At 31.0% G+C, this 21,998-nt stretch overlaps 2 protein-coding genes across 2 annotated transcripts; one reads left to right on the top strand and one right to left on the bottom strand.

The window, feature by feature from the left end:
* Window positions 1–8,652: 8,652 nt before the first annotated feature.
* LOC108339585 (protein TPX2) lies at window positions 8,653–13,524 on the top strand. Its single transcript, XM_017576738.2, has 18 exons — window positions 8,653–8,986; window positions 9,737–9,819; window positions 9,900–9,992; window positions 10,072–10,458; window positions 10,535–10,633; window positions 10,733–10,852; window positions 10,927–11,079; window positions 11,164–11,226; window positions 11,332–11,412; window positions 11,491–11,649; window positions 11,729–11,863; window positions 11,990–12,076; window positions 12,155–12,274; window positions 12,361–12,527; window positions 12,627–12,735; window positions 12,811–12,870; window positions 12,957–13,051; window positions 13,149–13,524. The coding sequence occupies exons 1-18, from the start codon at window positions 8,830–8,832 to the stop codon at window positions 13,264–13,266; spliced, it is 2,286 nt and encodes a 761-aa protein (XP_017432227.1). The 5' UTR covers window positions 8,653–8,829; the 3' UTR covers window positions 13,267–13,524.
* Window positions 13,525–15,778: 2,254 nt separating this feature from the next.
* LOC108338931 (putative E3 ubiquitin-protein ligase RING1a) lies at window positions 15,779–21,660 on the bottom strand. The gene is made up of 10 exons (XM_017576006.2): window positions 21,334–21,660; window positions 21,206–21,248; window positions 20,016–20,074; window positions 18,038–18,119; window positions 17,754–17,874; window positions 17,627–17,668; window positions 16,723–17,244; window positions 16,529–16,636; window positions 16,020–16,241; window positions 15,779–15,929 (listed from the first exon to the last, which is right to left on the bottom strand). The coding sequence occupies exons 1-10, from the start codon at window positions 21,467–21,469 to the stop codon at window positions 15,903–15,905; spliced, it is 1,362 nt and encodes a 453-aa protein (XP_017431495.1). The 5' UTR covers window positions 21,470–21,660; the 3' UTR covers window positions 15,779–15,902.
* Between the last annotated feature and the right edge of the window lie 338 nt (window positions 21,661–21,998).

A 21,998-nucleotide genomic window follows, 5' to 3' on the forward strand; every position in this document is an offset into this window, starting at 1 on the left:
CTCTCACAGACGAACGCTCGACATGAGGTCGAACGCTCTAACGGACGAACGCTCGACATGAGGTCGAACGCTCTAACGGACGAACGCTCGACATAAGGTCGAACGCTCTAACGGACGAACGCTCGACATAAGGTCGAACGCTCTCAAAGATCCAAATAGGGACGCTCGTTCACGAGCAGAATTCTTTCCAAATGAAGGAATCCATTCTAAGTTATTTTAAGAGGAAACCGAACGGTTTAAGACCGTACAGTGACGAGCGTCATTTATCAAAGACATGATTTAAGTGCAGATTTCTCAACCTTAACAATTTTCCAGATTTCAACAATTTAACTTATACTTTATACTTCAAATGAATCTCAAATCGATGAACTTTATACTTTCACTTCCAGATTAATTCATATTCAAAAATCAACATATTAACAATTCATACATTATAGTATTCATCCATCACTCATACGTTTCAACCAGCATGCAGTTCAACAACCCAGAAATCATATCAGCAAACATCCATAACAGCACAACAGGGTTCGTTCATGCAGATCCAGAAAAACACGTATACAGAAATTTCATACAGACGACCCACATCATGCTTTCATACACTCATACACGTATAAATTTAAATATATGTAAGCTTCCCTTACCTGGATAGCAGTGTACTTCCAATAACAAGATTTTAGGGTTTCCTCTAACCACGTCTTACACCCAGGTTTCGCTCAACAGTTCCCACGTAAATCTAAGACACCAAAAATCAACATAATTCAGACCTAGAACTCATGCATGCAACCAAAACCAGGGTTCGCATGAAACCAGAGAAGACGACGTGTAGAAAGGCAAACTTACCAGTTCCGATCCAAGTTCTGTTCGGTCCAAATGAAAGATCACAGCAGGACGAACGTTCCTATGGTTCTGAAATTGAAATCGGAGAAAGAAATGAGGAGTTGCAGTAGAGAGAAGTTTACTGGTTTTAGAGAGAAGTTGGAGAAAATGAAGGGGTGAGCTTTCGTGAGGAAGAAGATGAGTGATGCAGGTGAACGGAAGGGTTTTCGAAAATCACTTTTGTTCCTTCCAAATCCAGACGAACGAGCGTCTCTCTTTCGGACACCTGCACCTCCATTCTGACTTCCGAAACTTCCAGCGTGACAAGTGGCATGCTTGCATGCAGAGTTTAGTGCGTTTTAAATGGTTCAGAGAAATGATGGGCGTGGTTCTTCGTGCACGTCTGAGAGGAATGGGATCAGATTAGAGAGTGGATTTTTAATGGCTGGAAATGACGTGGCGTGCATTAATGGTGAGGTGTCAGGATTAATTGAGGCTAATTATTATGGGTCTCACATTTTGCTTGTATATATAGTTTTTTATGAGTTTTTTCATTAGAAGTAACCTAATTACAGTTTAAACATGATTAATTGTGATTAAATTATGACTAATTGTGATTAAATTTTTAATTAGGATGATTTTTTAGGTTAATCCAATTTATCTTGAATTCAATCATTACTATACTAAAATCATTTTGATCGTCCCAACCATTACGAGGAATTTCAACTTTGTTAACTAGAATTGATTGTTCGACTACCAATTGACCAATATATATATATATATATATATATATATATATATATATATATATATATATATATATATATATATATATATATATATATATATATATATATATATATATATATATGAAACAAATACATATTTTTCGTAGAAACGTGTGATTTCTTTACATGTATTAATCTCAATAAATATCAAACCACTTGATACTATGATATGATTATGCATCACTAACATCTAAATATGCATGTCTTATATTAGATATCTAAAAAATGATAAGTAGTATAAAAATCTTTAATAACATTTTAATGAATTAATCATAACAAATTTTCATTTTGGTTCGATCGTAAATCTTGAGCGATATTCATTTATCTTCTACTAAGCTTTAAGGGTGAAAAAGTTGGTCACAACTAATAGGTCGATCCATCAATCCGTTCCAAATATGGTATGACAGGTTAATACTTTCAACTTGTCAACTCGTTTTGTCTCAATCCACCTAGTTTACTAAATTGATAAGATAAAGATAAGATGAGACGAGATGATCCATTATGTTTTTTTAATTAAAAATCAAAATAAAAAAATAATTTAAAAGATTAACTTTTATATATTATATTCTTTTAAAGATAATATCAATGATACTGTGTAACTTAAATTATTAACACTTACAAATTAAGTTTTAATTATTAATTATAAAAGTAATTTAACCTATAGATATAATAATTATTTTAATTTATCCCATTTAAAAAATTAATCCATTAGAATCTTAGGAAATGTTTATATAATTAAATATGCTTACAATAAAAAGGAAAGTTAAAAAGGTTAAACAAAATTAAAAAAAATTAAACCAACCTACCAGCTCGTCTTTTGATAGGATGAGATACAATTTTTTGACTTGTTCGTTAAAACAAGTTGAGTTTACTAGTTTTGTTATTCCTACTAAACTTATTACATGTTTAATCAGTTACAAGTTTAATAAAATCTAAGAAAGGTAGGAAGTTGTTGTTTGTAAAACCATTATAATCATATATTATGATTTATTGAGACCCTCATTATTTACAGTGATTGTGTATCACTCTTGTAACGAGGAAAGAGAAGTTTGAACATAACTTTCCAGTTTGTGATGCCAAAATTTTTATAGACTTTTTTAAGATAAGTATTTTTAAATCTTTCAAATCACGTCATCTAATAATATCCATTCTAATAATCTTCTCAGTAACTCCAAGCTATTTCATATCAAATTTATCGTTAATTTATCTTTCTTCTCAACCTCGTGCTTACTAGTAATTATTATCATAATATCATCAATATACAATAACAATATTTCCGGAGCAATCTTATCTTATAAACTTTTCAATTTGAAATAAAAGTAAAATTTTAAAAGTTAAAATTATTTTACAACATTCATAATACTTAAAATTTATTTTGTAATAATTTAAATAAATTTTTAAATTTAGTTAAAAAATATTAAAATATTTGATAATAAAAATTAAAAATTTAAATACTGATTTAAATTAATAATTTAAGTGTATTTATTATACATATTTGTGAATCAATTTCTTTTTTGAAATAAATTGGTTGTAATATCTAAATGAAATTATATATATATATATATATATATATATATATAAATATATATATATATTTATATATATATATATATATATATAAAAAGGGTTTGCTAACGCGCGTACGCCCTGTTTTTCAGTTGGTACGTTTTAGCAATGTCTACCGGATTTTAGTAGACAAAAATATCCTTATATATCATGGATTCTAAGTTTTAAGGTTAAGGGTATTTTAATAATTTTCATTCTCTAAACTAAAAAAAAGAAACCCCCAAACCCTTACTCACCTCTCTCAACCCTTTCTCTTTCAACCCTTTCTCTTTCATCTTTCTCACTTTAGTCTTTTCTCTGTCATTCCTACTGTAGCCCTAATTGAAAAAATAAAAAACACTTGTCGTTAAACAATCTTACAAAAAAATGATTTTATAATGAGTTTTCATCTTATAATTTTTGTCTTATCTAATTTTATCCAATTTTCACAAGCATAAAGGAATTCATAATTGACCTGAAAAAAATCAGAAATACTAGCTGTTAAACAATTTCTTACAAAAAATGATTTTATAATGAGTTTTTATTTTATAGTTTTTGTCTTATCTAATTTTCACAAGCATAATGACATCAAAGGAATTGGTAATTGGCCTGGAAAAAATCAGAAACACTCGTTGTTAAACAATTTCTTACAAAAAAATGACTTTATAATGAGTTTTTATTTTATAATTTTTGTCGTATATAATTTTATCTAATTTTCACAAGCATAATGACATCCAAAAGAATTTGTAATTGGCCTAAAGGATTTTTATAGAGATGATGATTCAACATATGCAGATAATGAAATTAGAGAGGATAGTGAAGATTGTGAAATTGAAGAGATCTTGAATGAACCTTTGCCTGAAGGTGAATATGTCAATGACTCAACTCTTTACAAAGGCAAATTGTTTAAAGGCAAATGTTTCTGATTTTTCCAATTGGAGCTACAGTAGAGATGACAGAGAAAAGGTTGGAGTGAGGGAGATGAAAGAGAAATGATTGTGAGAAGAATGAGAAAGGTGAATAAGAGTTTGTGTTTTTTTTTTTAAGTTTTGAGAATGAAAATTATTAAAATACCCTTAACCTTAACACTTAGAATCCATGATATATAAGGGTATTTTTGTCTACTAAAATCCGATACATATTGCTAAAATGTACCAACTGAAAAACAGGCGTACGTGCGTTAGCAAACCCCATATATATATATATATATATATATATATATATATATATATATATATATATATATATATATATATTAATTAAAAAATATATATATTTTAAAATTGAATAAATATTTTTTGTTTTGATTTAATTACATTTGCACAGTTGGTTTTGTTAAAAAATTAAAGTTGTTATAAAATGAGAAATAAATAATATATTAATTAAAATTTTACTAACTTATTAAATATTATAATATTTCAATGAGTTAATTATGTAATGTAAGACCCTTGAAAAAATATTTGTAATTTAGATACTAGATTAAAAAAAAAGTGAATAGAAAAAAAAATTAATTTGTAAAAGGGATAGTATTCCACGTATTTTTGAGTCATAAGAGATCAGAATTCATCAAATTGTAAATAAAAAATTATTTTTGTAATAGTAAAATGAATAGAAGAATGAATAGTAAAAATGAATAGTAAATTTTTTTGCTATAAATAGCCAAGGGGGGAGGCTGAAAATTACCAAAAACTTGGAAAATTTTTGAGAGAAGAGAGTTGGAAGAATTTCTAGTTGCAAAGGGGAGATTCTGGAAGTTTTCGGGGAACGAGGAGATTAAGTTTGTAATAGAGGTAAGCTATATTTTGCTTTTGTCTAATCCTAAATCTTGAATATGGAGTATTTTGTTTCTGTATGGTCTTGAATTTTGAATGAGAACATGCTTCTGTGATGAGACCCAAGTTTGATGGTTGTAAAATGTGATGTTAATTATGTTATGCTAATTGTACGTTATTATTACTTAGAACATTTAGTTATTTCTTTTGTAAATTTTAGAAGGATGAGAAGTTGTCTAACCGGCTCTGCCAGATTCAATTTCTTGTTTCCCCATACCTTTTATTGTTTCTTATCTCTTTATATTGTATTTTTGGAAGGATGAGAAGTTGTCTAACCGGTTCTGCCAGATTCAACTTCTTATTTCCCCAGACCTTTTATTTCTTATTTAATTATATTGTAATTTTTGGAAGGATGAGAAGTTGTCTAACTGGCTCGGCCAGATTCAACTTCTTGTTTCCCCATAAATTTTATTGTTTATCTATTTTTTTATTGCATCTTTCTGGAAGGATGAGAAGTTGTCTAACCGGCTCTACCAGATTCAACTTCTTGTTTCCCCTGAATTTTTATATTAAGATTATTTTGATGGAAGGGGAGCTAATCATTTCTTACATATAATATTTAAACATGTTATGATCATGAATATGAGTTATGAACATGTTAAAATTTTGGTAATGGTAGTTATCTATTCACTTGTGTAAATTTAGTTTCATGATTATATTTTTTTTATTTTCGAGTTATTGTGATAAAACATTTCTTTTAATTGTTTTTACCGTTGGATTTAGCTAAAATTTTAATATATGAATCCTAAGACCTTTTTCTTCACTTTGACCGTTCGGATCATTAATTAAGAGTCATTACTTGGAGAAATAAGTTATGCATGTTTGAGTAAATTAATTACCCCTGTTATTGTGTTACTGAGTCCTCTCGGTAAAATATAGATTTTGTTCTATTTGATCGTTAGATTAACCTGAAAATTTGATATATGATTCCTAAGATATATTTCTATAATTTGACCGTCCGGATCATTAATTAAGAGTCTGTACTTGGAGAAATAAGTTATGCATGTTTGAGTAAATTAATTACCCCTGTTATTGTGTTACTGAGTCCTCTCGGTAAAATATAGATTTTTGTTCTATTTGACCGTTAGATTAACCTAAAAATTTGATATATGATTTCTAAGATATATTTCTATAATTTGACCGTTTGGATTTGTAATTAGAAGTCTATGTGTTGAGAAATAAATTTCGAAATTTTGAAAAGTATGATGAACACTATATTTTTGTTCTTGAGTTAACATGGTAAAAACTTCATAGTTACATTGAGCCCAAACTTTAATATGTAGTTCCTAAGATATGTTGATGTATTTTGACTGATCTATGACCTTTGATTGGTGAAAATCTGTTGAGTTATACTCGTTATGGGAAAAATGAGTTTATGATATGAAGTATGATATCTCGCAATATGTTTAATTTATTGACACCAAAATGGGTTATTGTCAATTTATGATTGAGTTTATGATATGTTGATTTTATGAAATGTTGGAGTGGATATAAGAAATCATTACTTGTGAAATGATGTTTACTATTGGGAGTAGTATGTTTGGTTTATACCATGAGAGCTTGATATGAGCAAAGTAACACCCGAGGTTTATGAAAGCAGACAGAAAGTGGTCTGACCAGAAGGTGTTGAAATAAACATATGATTCGTAAGTTTTATGAAAGCAGGCAGAAAGTGGTCTGACCATAAGGCTTTGACATAAACATATGATTCGTAAGTTTTATAGAAGCAGGCAGAGAGAGGTCTGACCATAAGACTTCAGAGAGTAAGACATAGTATACAAGTAAGACTTAAGGAAGCAGGCAGAGGGCGGTCTGACCATAAGACTTCGTGAGTAAGCATGGTATACTTGTAAAGTCTATGAAAATGAGAAAGATGATTTTGAAGACGTTAAAAAAAATGAATTAATAACATCAGGATAATGGTATTTATAAATTGCAGAAATACATCATTGAAACATTTATATTATAAGTAACTTTAATGATTGTATGATATGGTTGGCTTACCCTTATTTGTTTGTGCTATGATCATATAACTCATGTTATATGTGAGCAGATAATGTTGCAGATGCGGTTGAAAAAGCTTTGAAAAAGCTTTGAAAAAGCTTAGAGATGTTGAGAGAGATGCGGGGAAAAACTTTGAGGGCTTTTTATAAAAAGAATAAATTTGCATTGGAAAAATATGTTGTGTAAGACTTATAAGTTTAATGTCGAATTTATGTTAAGTGGTGAAGACTATATTATTTAAAGTTTGTAAGTTTGGAATTGTACTTTAGAAGAATTGAAATAAAGTTTGATTATTTATATCAGATATCAAATTAATTTAGTCTTTACTACCAGTAATACTCTTTAAATTATTTGGGGTGTTACATGTAACATATAAAATATTATATTAATTTGAGTTGCGATCCTATTGTTAATAAAATAACATGTTACAGTTATCTTTTATTTGTTTGTAATATTTTATTTTTGAACAATATTATTTTATTTTTGTAATATTTTTTTATTTAAAATAATAACATATTTTAAATTGTTTAATGGTATTGTAAAGCTAAGTTGTAACTTTAATTAATTATTTAAGTTAATATTGTAAATATGCATTATTTAAATGCATTAGAATTTTTATTTTAAAATCATTTAAATTTAAATTGAAAATAAATATTAAAAATATTGTTTATTAAAATGATAAGAAAGTTTCTAAATTCAAGTTAGAAAAACCAAATTAATAATATCTACAAAATAGATAAATAAATTTATAAATTTATTCATATTAAATACATATTAATTATTTAATAATTTACATAAAATTTATTAAAAATAATAATTCAAATTAAATTAATTTTCTATGATTTTTATGTTTAAAAAAGGTAAAAAAGAAAGTTGGAAATTATTTAAGTAAATATTTTGAATAATATGTCATTAGAAAAAAATTATTGGAAATTATGTTATTTTAAATAAAACTGTACCAATGATTATAAATAGTAAACAATATTATTTGGATAAATATTTAAAAAGATAATCAGTGGAACATGCTACTTTAAAAAAAACACTTGCAAATCAATTATAGTTTTTATCCATAAGTAAAAAAAAAAGAAAAAAAAAAGAGCAGAATAAAAGAACAAAATCAACATAAACAACAAAACAATTCTTCCAACCCCTGGTCCTTTTAAATGCTATCATTACATCCAAAGTAACGAGAAATTTAAAGAAAATGAGATTTGATTTTGGAATCACTTCTCTATTTTTCCAAATGAGAATTAAGGAAATGAGATTTCATTTAAGCAAAGAAGTTATATTTCAAAATTTTAAAAGTCAAATGACCAATTTATTTATTTATTGTTATAACACTACTATTGATTGATCATAAATAATTTTAAGTCTGGTTTCAAAATGGTTATAAAAGTTAACAATTTCATTATGCATGTTAATCTGTATTTTGTAATTAATCTCATTTTAATCAAATTTAATTATACTACTTTAATGATTAACTTTACACTTAGCATGTTCTCTTGCATCTATTGCAATTCCTCACTCACTCACCTGCGTGTTCATCAAAACGTTGTCGTTTGAGACGCGGTGTTGATGAGAAATGAGAAAATAGCCGTTGTGACACTTGCGAACCATATAAACCAATCGGGTCGCTACATGGCTTCATAATAAAGTTCAAAAGAAAATTGGACCGTTAGAGAACTAACCGTTACACTTTCCGCTCAACATTACGCACATACACATTCCCTCTACTTCGTTTCTTTCCTTTCACAGAAGCACCAAATAAAGACGCTCTCTCCCTTTCCCTCTCTCCTATTAATCACTTCTCGAGTTCTCGACGTAAACCCTAATCGGAACGTGAAATGGCGGTGACGGAGGAAACCGGTGGCGCCACCGTGATGGACGAGACCTACGAGTTCTCGGCGCCGCGATTCTTTGACTTCATTAAAGGAGAGACTGACGAGGAATCGCTTAAGGCTGAGCTCTGGTTCGACACCGCTCTCTCTTACGCTCCTTCTCGTACGTTCTTGTTCTCTCCTTTTATTTCTCAATTCTTGCTCTACCTTGATCACTCTCTTTAATTCGATAATGATAATGATAATAATTATAATATTGATTAGTTTCTAGGATTTTAGGAATTAGAATTGAGAGAAGATAGGGTTGTCGTCTTTATATCGAGGTTTTTATTCGTAGGTGAGTTTAACGATCGGAAATTCTGAAATGAAGAAAAGAAATTATTATTATTTTCTTCTTATTGGTTCCTATCATTGTGGAACGCTAAAATGACACAGTATGGTGTGAATGCGAATTTTTCTTTCATTTACGTTTCAGTTTCTCCCGTAATTTATGATAGGGTTGCTTTGCTTCCAATTGCTTCTTAGTTTTTAGTTGCATGTGGTACTATGGTGTTAAGAAGAAGTTGTTTGATCTCGGCTTGTAGTTTGTCTTCTAGGAAATTGTTACTCAATTCTTTCACTCAATCCAACAAAATTGAATGAAATTAAAAGGTTGCGGTGTTATATTGCGATTAGTGAATGGCTCTCAGCCTAAAAACTGTTCAGTTAAAGTATCCGGGGTTTATATATGTTGTGAAGGGTTCGAAACTTAGTGATTTCTCCATTTGTTGTTTTAGAAAGTGATCAAAGTCTGTAGTTTTTTTATAGGAAATAGCAATTAAACATTGTTGGTCTTCTATATGTTGTCACCAAAGTGTTTTGTGGTAAAGAATTACTTGGCTGAACTTCTCTGGGTTTTCAAATTTTGCTGCAGCATTCATGCCTAAAATCAAGACTGCTAGATCTATTACTGTAGATAGCTTGTGTGATTTTAGGGAAGCAGACAAAATGCAGAAGGTACTATTATCTATTTCAGTTTTGGTCATGTGTATAATTGAATATTCGCTCCTTTAACTAATTATCTACTCTTTTGATAGATGTTAGCTAGTGTCGATGTTCCGGAAAGGAATATATACCCACAGAGCATGGATGCCAAAACAGAGGAAGTTGAAGTTGATAAAATGCAGAAGGTACTGTTGTATCAGTTTTCATGATAGATATGCACTTTTAGATTTGGTTAGTTTGACTGATTATATTTCATTTTACTAGGCACCAGCAAATGTTGATGAGAATGTTCTGGAAACTAATATAAAACCTCAGTGTTTGGCTGTGACTACTGTAAAGGAAGATGATGCACCTTGCACTGAAAAGGAAAGAATTGAGAATGATTATAAAGGAGATAGTGGATGCTTTGTTTCATCAGCTGAAGGAGCATCTGCTGAAGTAGCAAAAGATGCTTGCACTCCAAAACCAGCTTTGCTGAAAAAAGTCACCACTTCCACTAATTCCAAGAAGACACAGAATAAGAAGATTCTTACGAATACAAAATCTCAGCTAAAGTCAGCAACTGGGAAGAGCATTGCTGGGACTCTTCACTTGTCCCAGGAGAATCAAGCTATTAAGAGGCAAAAATTGGAAGGAGGAAAAACTAGACAGGTAATTTTGATCTTCACTGTTGCTTTTTTGGTCTTTACATCAAATGCATTCTAATTTATATTTTTTAACTTTACAGATTCTGAATGTCAAGCATCAAATTTTGCCTCATAACAAATCAAAATTGGGTTTTACGATGTCTTCTAGCACTAGTAAAACTAATAAGGAGGAGAGAAAGGTTTGTTTCGTCCCATTAATTTTCATATATTAAATCAAATACTTTATGTTTCAAATCTTTTTCGTTCTTTTTTTTCATGGTTGATTTATGTATTTGAAGGTTTATGTTCGTGAGACACCAACAACTCCAGCCTCTGTACCATTTGTATCAATGGCAGAAATGATGAAAAGATTTCAGTCCAGTACTAGAGATCTAGCACTGCCTAACATTGCTTCCAATGTATGTATCCAACTTTCTACTGCATTCGAAATGTTTTTTTAGTAAATATTCATAATGCTGCTTCTTTGGTTCAGACAAAACCTAAACTTACATTGACTAGGCCTAAGGAGCCTGAATTTGAGACATCTCAGCGCATTCGCCCAACTAGGGTGAAGAGTAGTGCAGAACTTGAGGAAGAATTGATGGCTAAAATTCCAAAATTCAAGGCTCGACCATTGAATAAGAAGGTACTATTTTCATTCTTGGTTTTCTGCTATTCTTCACTTCCATTTATGTATATTTTTTTACGTGTTTTTTCTTTTCTATTCTAGATTTTGCAAACTGCAACTTTGCCTCCTATTCCAAGAAGTACACCTCAGCCACCAGAATTTAAGGTAACCATCACCAAAGAATAGAATATTAAATTGCAAATGAAAAAATACAGACGTATTCACGTACATTACAATATTCTGAATTACTGACTTCTTCATTTTCTTCAGGAATTTCGTTTGGAAACTTTGGCTAGGGCCCATCACAATGCAGATACTGCTTCAATAGCTTCAACAGAGGTGTCTCATAAGGTACAACTATTTTAGAACAACTGAATCAAATATTTGTTATTCACTTCGATCCACAAGTCACTCCTCTTTGTTAAACAGGGGAATTCATGGAAGCCTCATCACCTTACAGAACCAAAACCTCCATTACTCCAAACATCACTAAGAGCCCGCCCGCCCAAGGTGAAAAGCTCGTTAGAATTAGAGCAAGAGGAGCTTCAAAATATCCCTAAATTCAGGGCAAAGCCTCTAAATAAGAAGGTAATAGTGCCAACTGAGATGTTTTACCCATTTCTAAGAATTTATTCTGTCAATTAACTAACCGTATTTTTTCTTTCAGATCTTTGAAAGTAAAGGGGATATCGGAATATTCTGCAATACCAAGAAGCATGTTACTGAACCTCAAGAATTTCATTTTGCCACAGATGAAAGGATTCCACCACCTGCTTCTTACGTGGCTGATTTATTTGGCAAGGTAATGATGAAGTGTCTGCTTTCAGATATTCAGTAATCTAGAATATAAAAAAAAAATATTTTTCTTTTCAATTCTAGAATCATTTTTATCTGGTGAGAGTAATCATTTTATTTTTTATGGTTGCAGCTTTCTTTGAAGTCTGAACCTGAACGTAACAACCATAACCCAATTAAAAGAAACACAACTCCAAATCCATTTCATCTCCACACAGAGGTTCATTACTTCCCCATAGTTTGAAACTGCAGTGTTTTGATCTAGTTATTCTTATACCAACATTCTTAATCATTACAGGAAAGAGGTGCCGAGAAAGAGAAGAAACTGATCATGGAACTTCTGCACAAAGAATTGGAGGAGGAAATAGCGAGGATTCCCAAGGCTAATCCATACCCTTACACCACCGATTACCCTGTGGTACAGAATTTTGTCGATCAATACTTTTTTGTCTCCGTTTGCTAGTTGAAAAAATTGATGAAGTATACTGTGAATATCATTTGCAGATCCCACCAAAACCAGAACCAAAGCAATGCACAAGACCAGAGCCATTCCAATTGGAGAGTTTGATGAGACATGAAGAAGAAATGCAAAAGGAACAGGAAGAAAGACAGAGAATAGAAAGAGAAGAGGCCCAGATGAGAGAGTTTAAAGCACTACCAATCTTAAAAGAGTGAGTGAAAATAAAAGCAAGACTTTCTTACTCCAATGTGCAGATGGGGAAACTGCAAACGAACTAAATTTTTTTTTCCAATGGATATTAAAAATGCAGGGACCCAATCCCTCTTCCAGAGAAGGTCCGCAAACCTCTCACACAAGTTCAGGAATTTAGTTTACATATGAATCATCGAGCTGTGGACAGAGCACAATTTGATGAAAGGGTAACCAAAAATTTCATATAGTTTTTTCCTTGTGAGGTTTTACAGTGAAAGTACTTAAATAGTTTGTTTTTACAGATTAAAGAAAAAGAAATGGTGTACAAACGATACAGAGAGGAGAGTGAAGCAGCAAGAATGGTATGTCAACTATGTTTGCAATTTAATATCTGAGAATAAGAATCTCTGATTGATACTGACAAGTGATCTATACCATGAACGTGCAGATAGAGGAAGAGAAAGCTTTGAAACAATTGCGTAGGACGATGGTTCCTCATGCTAGACCAGTTCCAAAATTTGATCATCCTTTTTGTCCCCAGAAGTATGAGTTTAAAACCTAACTAAACTTTCTTTTCACTTTTACGTTGTAAATTTGTAATTGCTTATTGTGTGTTCTCACCTCACCATCTTGCTCTTAGGTCTTCCAAGGACATAACGAAACCCAAGTCACCAACTTTGCGTATACTCCAGAGAAAGGAAAGACGAAAGGTATTTAATGGAACAGTACTCTCGAGTCCTGCCTCTAACATGAGATGATGGTCAAGTTTTTTCAGTGTTCAAGGAACTCTTGAATCCTCTCTAAGCGGTCTTGTTTGTGTAATCCTCTCAAGAAGAACTCTTGAATCCTCTCCAAGTGATGATGTGTCTGTGTAATACTTCTCATAGCTCCTTCTAAAAAAACCCAATTCTTTGATGTATATTTTCCTAAAACATGTTAAATATGTATTAGTTTAATCATCGTTAACAAGTGATATTTTTCTTTGCAGATTAATAATGTTAATTATTTTTTCATAATTTTCACATTTCTCACAATCCTTTATCTTTTTTATTCACACTTATCTTTCTTTCATGTCTTATTCCTATTTTAATCGGCACTTTGTCACTATTTCACACTTACCTTCCTTTTATATTTTATCATAAACAAAATGGCTTAATTATTTCTTGAAATTGACATAAATGCATTTTTGTTCCCAAAAGAAAGAATTTTTATTTTTAGGAAAAAATTAGTTTTTATGAAAAAAAAATTGTAATGTAATTTTTAATATAATTTTTATTATGGAAGGCAAAACTATTGGGTATTTCATATTTATAATTTATAATTTTCATGTGTTTAATTTGGTTATTCAATTATGGATATTTTAGATTTAATTTGGTTATTCAATTATGGATATTTAATGTTTTGTATGCTATATCATATTTTGGTGTAATTGGCTAAATAATGTAAAATTTATTTACTTAAAATAACTATTATGGTCAACCTTTTTACCATGAATGTAAAATTGAGAATTTCATTGAAATAAAATAACGGCACAAAAAGCGTAGATTAATTATGGAGATTACAAAATCATAATTCAAGAAAAACATTTTATAGGTCGCAAAATTCATGTTTTTAAAAAATGAGTGTTTCATCACTATAGGATGTTAGTAGTTTTAACCAAGAATAAGATGTATGAACTTTAATCTCTGTAGGAATTCAATTCAATAACTTAAATATATTTTGGTTCTCTTATTTTCACATAGACTTAATTTGTTTCTATGAAAAATTACATATTTCATTTTTAGTTTTTTAGAAGTCGAGAAAATCATAAAAATGTTTTTCAAAATTAGTGTAATATTTATATAAATAATAAATTTGGTTTCAATTAAAATAAGATCAAATTTATTATTTATATAAATGATAATAATTAATTTATTTTTATAAAAAATATGGATTAATAAATATTGTTTTTAATTATTATTTTTTTGTAAAAATATTTTTACTTAATTAGAATTTTATAACAACATATTGATTAATAACATGAATTAATTATAATAATTTAATATAATAAAAATTTATTTTTAATAAAAATATCATTATAACATTTATATATATAATAAATTTTATTTTAAAGAAAGAACAATATTATTTTATTTTAAAAAAATAAAGACTAAGAATAATATATATATATATATATATATATATATATATATATATATATATATATATAAAGACTTAATTGAAATCAAAACTTTTATTGAAATTTTTTTAAAAATGAAAATCAATTTAACACAATCTCACAAAAGTGAAAATCATCCGAGAAATTAAACATTATCTTAATTTATAGTTTTTTTCTTCGTACAAATATACATTGAGATAAAATAGTAATTAATCAAAACTTCAAATTATTTATTATAAGATTTCTTAATTGTTTTGATAAACTAAATTAATGTTTATAATTTAAATCATATCATCTAATCGTGATATGGGTCAAATACCAGAATAAGTGTTATGCCTCACAATCATTTCTCGAGATCACAAAGCAGGACAGGTCATTATTAGGATTCATCCATAGATTCGTATGAAAAAACACATAATAGATTGAGATTTTAGGTTTATCAAATGTATGCGTAATCAATTATTAAAATATTATAACTTTTACAAATGTCTGAGATGCATATGAAACAAATAAAGTAAACTATTATTCATGATACATATTTTATTAATCTTGAGATAGATGGTTGATTTTTGTGGTAAAAATAGAAAAAAAAAATATAAAAGGAAGATGATATAGATTGTGCTCGATCTAACAAACAAAATTTTTTAATATTAACAATTAAAATAAGTCGAATAAAAAAATATTTGATCCATCTTTAAAATATAAAAACAGTGCCTCCCTTGCTTGGTAATTCTCACAATGGGATTTGTTATGCTCTTCGAATTTAGTTAAGGTACATGCATTTTGAACAAGTGTTTATATTCGAATGCTGAACTTATAAAGTAAACTTTGCCAAATAAATTTAGAATACTGGAGAAATTATTTTGCTAAATCTGCTTATGGCAATAAGTAAGCAAATGAGCACAAGGAATTGAAAATGAATAAACAAAATTAAAACTGTCATAAATTTTAGAGTTGCAGACCAAAGTACCAAACTTGTATGCAACAAGTTGAAACAAACTCTTGTATATAAATAACCATTGGGGAGGTTCATATAAATTCATTATAGTTTTAAGTTGAAAATTTTCCTATGTACATGCAGAGTAAATCCTTACATCAATAATATCAAAATTGTCTATATAAACTTTGGGGAGGTTCATCTTATTTAACTATATATAGTTTTGTAGTTAAAAATTTTCCTATGTACGTACAGAATAAGTTCTGGCATTCATAAATCTTACAACTGTCTTTAATGTTTCACTCCTTCCGCCTGTATGCCAGAATCTGAAGCAAAAGAAAAAGGGTACAAAAATTAGTCAATACTTGGAACAAGCAATAATATTGAGTGATAGTTGCGTCTTGATTCATACTCACCATATGCGCCCTTTGAGATATGCATTTGGATTTAAGTTCTGTCAAAGATTCATGCCCTTGCAGAGTTTCCAGTTCATCTTTGCTAGGATCTATTATCAGTGCCGTTTGCTCATCAAAGGATGAAATCTCGTCAAATGGCTTTTCACAAACTGTACTGCAGCATCCTTTAACTGCCAATATCTCAACTTCTTCAATTGGCAAAGATGTCTGGCCAGCAACATACTATGCAGAAAAAGGATTCATTAAAAGAAATTACAAAATCATCATCAGGCTTACAATTGGATCATCCAGAAACGAATATCATGCAATCACTTTCATTAATACGCGAGCATTGGGAAAGTGAAAGTTTGTTATACATATTGAAAAGCATGATTTTATTGCATAAATATCAATAACTTAAGCTAGTAAACGTGAATCAATGAAGTCTAGTATTGATGTCGTAACATTGTTAAAGTTAATTTGACTACAAATTATCATTGGAAGAAGCAAGCGATCAAAGAGAACCTCACCTCACAAAGGTGCTTCACTGACAAAGTTGGTCGACAGCAAAGGTGTGGCTGCTGCAAGCTTGGTGTACTTTGTTTGTCCAGAGAGAAAAGAATGAGATGAACATCTAACTGCAAAGATGAATATAGCCTCTATAAATTGAACTGAAACTGGAATATTTTCACCATTGTATAGGGAATTCGGCTGTAAGCTATACCTCATCGTTGTTTTCATTCAAATTACGGAGATAATCAACTAACTTCGCCAAGCGGCTACTGCGGGCACTTTTGCTATTGATACCATTGCCACTGCCACTGCCATGCCGTGTGTGACTCCTAAAACCACCCCTCCCCCATGTTAGCTTTTGAGGTTTTGACAACGGTCTAGAAGAAATTCCTCGATTCTCTCTTATGTCCACATCACTTTCTATGCATCCTCTGTCAGGACTTGCTGTCGATGATGATGGCTGAGAAGGGCGAACTCGGGTCCGCCTCTTTCGCCTTCTCTGCCTAATTTCTGTACATCGCTCATCCGTGGAAGATGAGTCCTTTTCATTGTTATCATTTTCATCCTCATTATCCTCAGATCCTTGATTATCCATTACTTGGTTTTGTCTCCTAGAAAGAACATTTCGTTGATTGCGCTGTGCTCTTGTTACAAATGAACCTGGTGTATCTCTGCGTCTCTTAACCAGTGCTTCTGATTGTCGTTGAACAACTTTTGCAATTGAAGCTTGAATCTGTCAGAAAAACTATCAAATGACAACCTAGTAGCAAAGTACTCTTGAACATGCTAAGCTCTGACTATCTAGAGATACTGACAACTGCTAAAATAAAAAATAAGGATAACTCTGAATAGTAAGTAAATATAAAGTGATGGATGGGAATTTAGGGGCCGCCTAGCCATATAGATAGAAAACAAATCTGATTTTAAAGAAAAAGAAAAGGTCATCAACTATACTAGCATTCCCCTCAGGCTAAGATTTGAGCCTTCGTAACCCAGGAGTCCGATACAGTCAATAACAATTTCACCGTGAAACTTTCCTCAATGGTGTAATTATTGTACATGATACATCTGAAAGTTGAAGCATGTTTAAAAATTATTGCTCAAAAAGTATTTACCAGCTTATTGCGGTTCTTGTCCTCTTCACGAAACTCAAGCTCCTAGCAGGTGTGATATAACTAGTTAAATATTGTGAAAGTTTATGTAAACTCATTAAATATTGAATACAAATCAAGTGAACTATACCTCTTCCTCGTACTTCTCAATGTCTGGATATAAAGCTGCAATCAGAGCATCGTAGTTTGGATCATCTCTCAAAGAACGACGACTGGCACAGTGTGTCCGACAAGCCGGGCATTCATTGTTCCTGAATTACACAAACATTAATAATCTAGCTGCATATAGACATTATAGCTATGGTTTTTCAGATAAAAGACAAAAAATAGACAACATGAGGACCTAGTTTACAATTATCAGGAGCACATTAATTACATAAACGAAAAAGTCTGGAATGGCTTCATGTAACCTACCCCATTCGCATCGACTTGTCAATGCATTCTCTGCAAAACCGGTGCAAGCATTCCATAACTGTTCGTGTCTTCTTAATAATACCTGTTTGAGGAAGCATCAGAAATACTCTGTTATATCTTCAACGAACAGGACGTTTGTTAGAACTCGGGTATAACATGAATAGCAGATTTAAAAATTTCCTTCAAGGATAAAATCCAGCACTACTTAGCAAAATCATAATTAAGATTAAAGGCACCAAAAACAATGGCCAATCAACCTTATGGTTGATGTACAAACATCAGATACAGTGAAAATATATATATATATATATATATATATATATATATATATATATATATATATATATATATATTAAACAAACTAGTATGCCCAACTTATAGGAACAAGTTTCCTATTTTTTATCTTTAGGAATTTTTATTTTAAAAACATGACTTAACAAAGTGATATGCATTTCAAGTAAGAGCTCATTTAATCACTCATAAACTTGAACTGCTTTAACGATAATCGCTCTTTCCTGCTATATGCAACAAATTTAGAGTTTTGGTTTCAACACTGTTCAAAAGCCTTGATTAACCGAAGATATCTTGAGATTGTACATGATATTTTCTTTCGTGCTTGTAATTTGCACTGTTATTTAGCACACCTTCACAAAAATATCGGTGAATTGAAGTTGCAAATCTCCCACGGTTGCCTCAAGCGCACACTCCCAAATGACACTTGAGAAGAGAATTGGAAAGTGACAACTGAAGCCACGAGAATGAGAACGGTTCTTACTGGTCCTAAATAACAAATGCATGTGGCTCAGCAAAGACCACAATCTGCCACTGAAGCAAAACGACAACAGAAGAAGACAGAGACACAATTCCAGACACAGAAACTGAGCAAAGGTGAGGTTTAAAACAGATTTGACTGTGAATACATGCCTCAGAATCAAAACAAGTTGATGATAAGAAATTAGACTTTATGGTAGTATAGAAAATGGTAGAAAACACGAGGAACATAAATTTAAGAGAGAATGACCATTGAGAATTGTAGTTATGATTGATACAGAACTTGTGTGATTCTTGTACATACACGGGCTTTTACAAGTTGTCAGAGATGCCTTTTCTGACTGATCCACCAATACCTAATTTTCTAATGAACTTCCTACCTCGCTTATTCAAATTCAATTGTAACACAATTGCAGCCTTGCAGACACTTCAGCACAGACAGTCTAATGAGCTAGAATATAAACTCTACTGGAGGGAAATCCACACTTTTTTGTTTTGGTAATAATGTTCAGGAGTACTTTTAAACCACAGAAGAGATTTTACATATTAGAAAGGGAGACTAGAAGAACTGTGCCACAGGTGGTAGAAGGAAGGAATTCCACTACAAAGTGATTTGACATGAAATACATCCAAAACAACATCTAAATGAGAGACCCTGCAACACTTCTCTTCAATTCAAATTTCAAACTTTACTCTCCTTGCTCCCCTTTCTTCCACCCAACCAGATATAGCACAAAAGCAGGTTTATCATAAAATTGCTTTTTCTATCACAACCCACCTACACAGTGATGTCCATTTCTGATATACACATAACACCACCAGCTTCTCTCATCCAGTGTCCCAATGTCACAACACATATTTTGAAGATGATAGAGTAGTTGTTCAGAAAAAATGGGGAAACACATGGTTCTGAAGGAGGTAGAAGTACATAATAATAACAACAACTACAACAGTCTTAATCCACATGATGAGGTTAGATAGATGGGCCACATCACACTGAAGAGCTCCAAATGATAATATCCTCACATGTCCTTCTTAATCTCCATCCATCTTTTTTATTTTTCGCTGGACTAAAACTACATGATCTACTGTCATCTCTCATGTCTGTCTTCATTCCACCAACCAAGATAAAAAGGTATATTCTCGCACATAATTTAATATCAGAGATGTACCAAGAACAATTAGACTAGATAAAGAAAACACATACCAAGGCAAATTGGACATTGGACTTCTTTACGTATTTCGAGAAGCTCTACAAAAACAAATCTGCAAACAAAGCAAGAACATAAGCTTTCATTTACACTAACCTAAATAATGCAGTTTATAGATGAATATACTGATTGGGTAGTCACAAAAATCTTCACCCATTTGATGGCTAATACTAAATTTGGTATACAGAGTTAAGTTGCAATATGCTTGCAAGAAATTACACGGACACTAGCCATAGCCACCTAAGAAGCCAGAACAGGACAAAATGCAAGTTTTCAAACTTAAGTTGCAGCTTCTTGCAGATACCCATATGTGAACTTTCATCAGATATATTTAATTTGCTATTGTATAAAAGTAGACTATGTAATATGAATGCACTGTTATAACTTTTATAGCAAATCATAGACATAAACTTTAAATTCAAATGTTTATTCCAATTCAGGACAAATCTAAACCTAAATTTAGGATATGGGTCATGCTTCTCATTTCCGTCATCAAACACAGCAGGGAACCTTTCTGAATCATCACATCCAATCTCAACATACAAAACAAAACCCAACCCAATAATTTAGAATATCTAGTAGCCAGAAGATGGATCTACTATCCATCTGTTGATTGATTTCTTTCTTCACCGAACTGCAACGTTAGTATTAAAAAATCACCATACAATTGTTTATAGAAAAAATCTGGGAGCACAACCAAAACTATTGTAACTATGTTCTCCATGAATTGCAACCACTAAGCAAGCTCCTATTCAACTGCAGCCACTTCAATTTTCTTTTTTATCACCAATCCAAAACTTCACGCAAAAACTGACAAATGATATTCTGATTCCTAACTAAAAACACATTTCAAAACTACTTTGAGCGAGATCTTCACCCCTAATCAACATCACGACCCCAGAAAATAATTCTGATCCAAAGCTAGGATCTAATACCAAAACCTACTCTAAAAACAAAACAACGGCTTCTCACACACGCATGAAGAAGATGAAAATCAAAACATGCAAACGACAGATTGTTAGGTTTACTAACGGATTACTAATCAAATAGGAGGAATTTGTGGAAACCAATAATACGTCATGGCTCAAAAGCCAGTAGCTGGATCAAAACCGTATCATATGGAGAAACAATAGATAAAACAAAAGCTAGTAAATCATGAGTATGATGCAAGGGAGAGAGATAGTACTCGGAATTGTCTTCGGAGGGAGAAGACGGAGGGCGGTGAGAATCTGAGAAGAGAATGAAGAAACTATGAGAAGAAGAAGAAGAAGAAAATAGAAGAATCTAAAAGAAAGGAAGGGCAATATAAAAAACCTGAGCCGTTTGATTCATAATTATCCTGTTCTCGTTGTTGTGCATCTTCTTCTTCGGTTTTTTCTTGGTGGTGATGTTTGGTGTGACGGTGGTGATCGTGAGGAGAATCGGGGAAGGAACGCTTCTGCGCGGGCATTGCTATTTACAAAGATTTCAGTATGTGTGACGGTGGTGAGAACAGCGAGAAGAGACGAGGATCAGCAGAACCGAAGAATGAGATTCGCAATTTTGGTATGTCAATGCCTTTCTCTCTCTATCTATGCATTTCCTTACAGCGTGCTGTAACAATGTAGTTAGGTGGATTTCACGTAGATAAATGGATTTTATTTGATATATGGTTCGTTTTAGGTTTAGATATATGTTGGGTGATTTAATGTGAATATATAAGATAATATATGAGATGACTGGATACACAAAAAATATAATAAGATAACATGGTTATACGTGATATATGAAAGATAATAAATTAAATAACCTTAGAGATGTAAAATAAAATTCTTGTTAAAACTAGTGGAAATAAATGCACGTGTATGCATGCATATAAAAAATAAAAATAATTTCTTACATAATAATTAAATTAAAAAATATTACTAAATTTATAAAAAAAAAATATTTACATTAAAGATTCTTATAAAATAAATTATTTTTATAATTTTATCATAAGT

The sequence above is a fragment of the Vigna angularis genome, chromosome 5 (assembly GCF_016808095.1).
Source record: "Vigna angularis cultivar LongXiaoDou No.4 chromosome 5, ASM1680809v1, whole genome shotgun sequence".
NCBI classification, from domain to species: domain Eukaryota; kingdom Viridiplantae; phylum Streptophyta; class Magnoliopsida; order Fabales; family Fabaceae; genus Vigna; species Vigna angularis.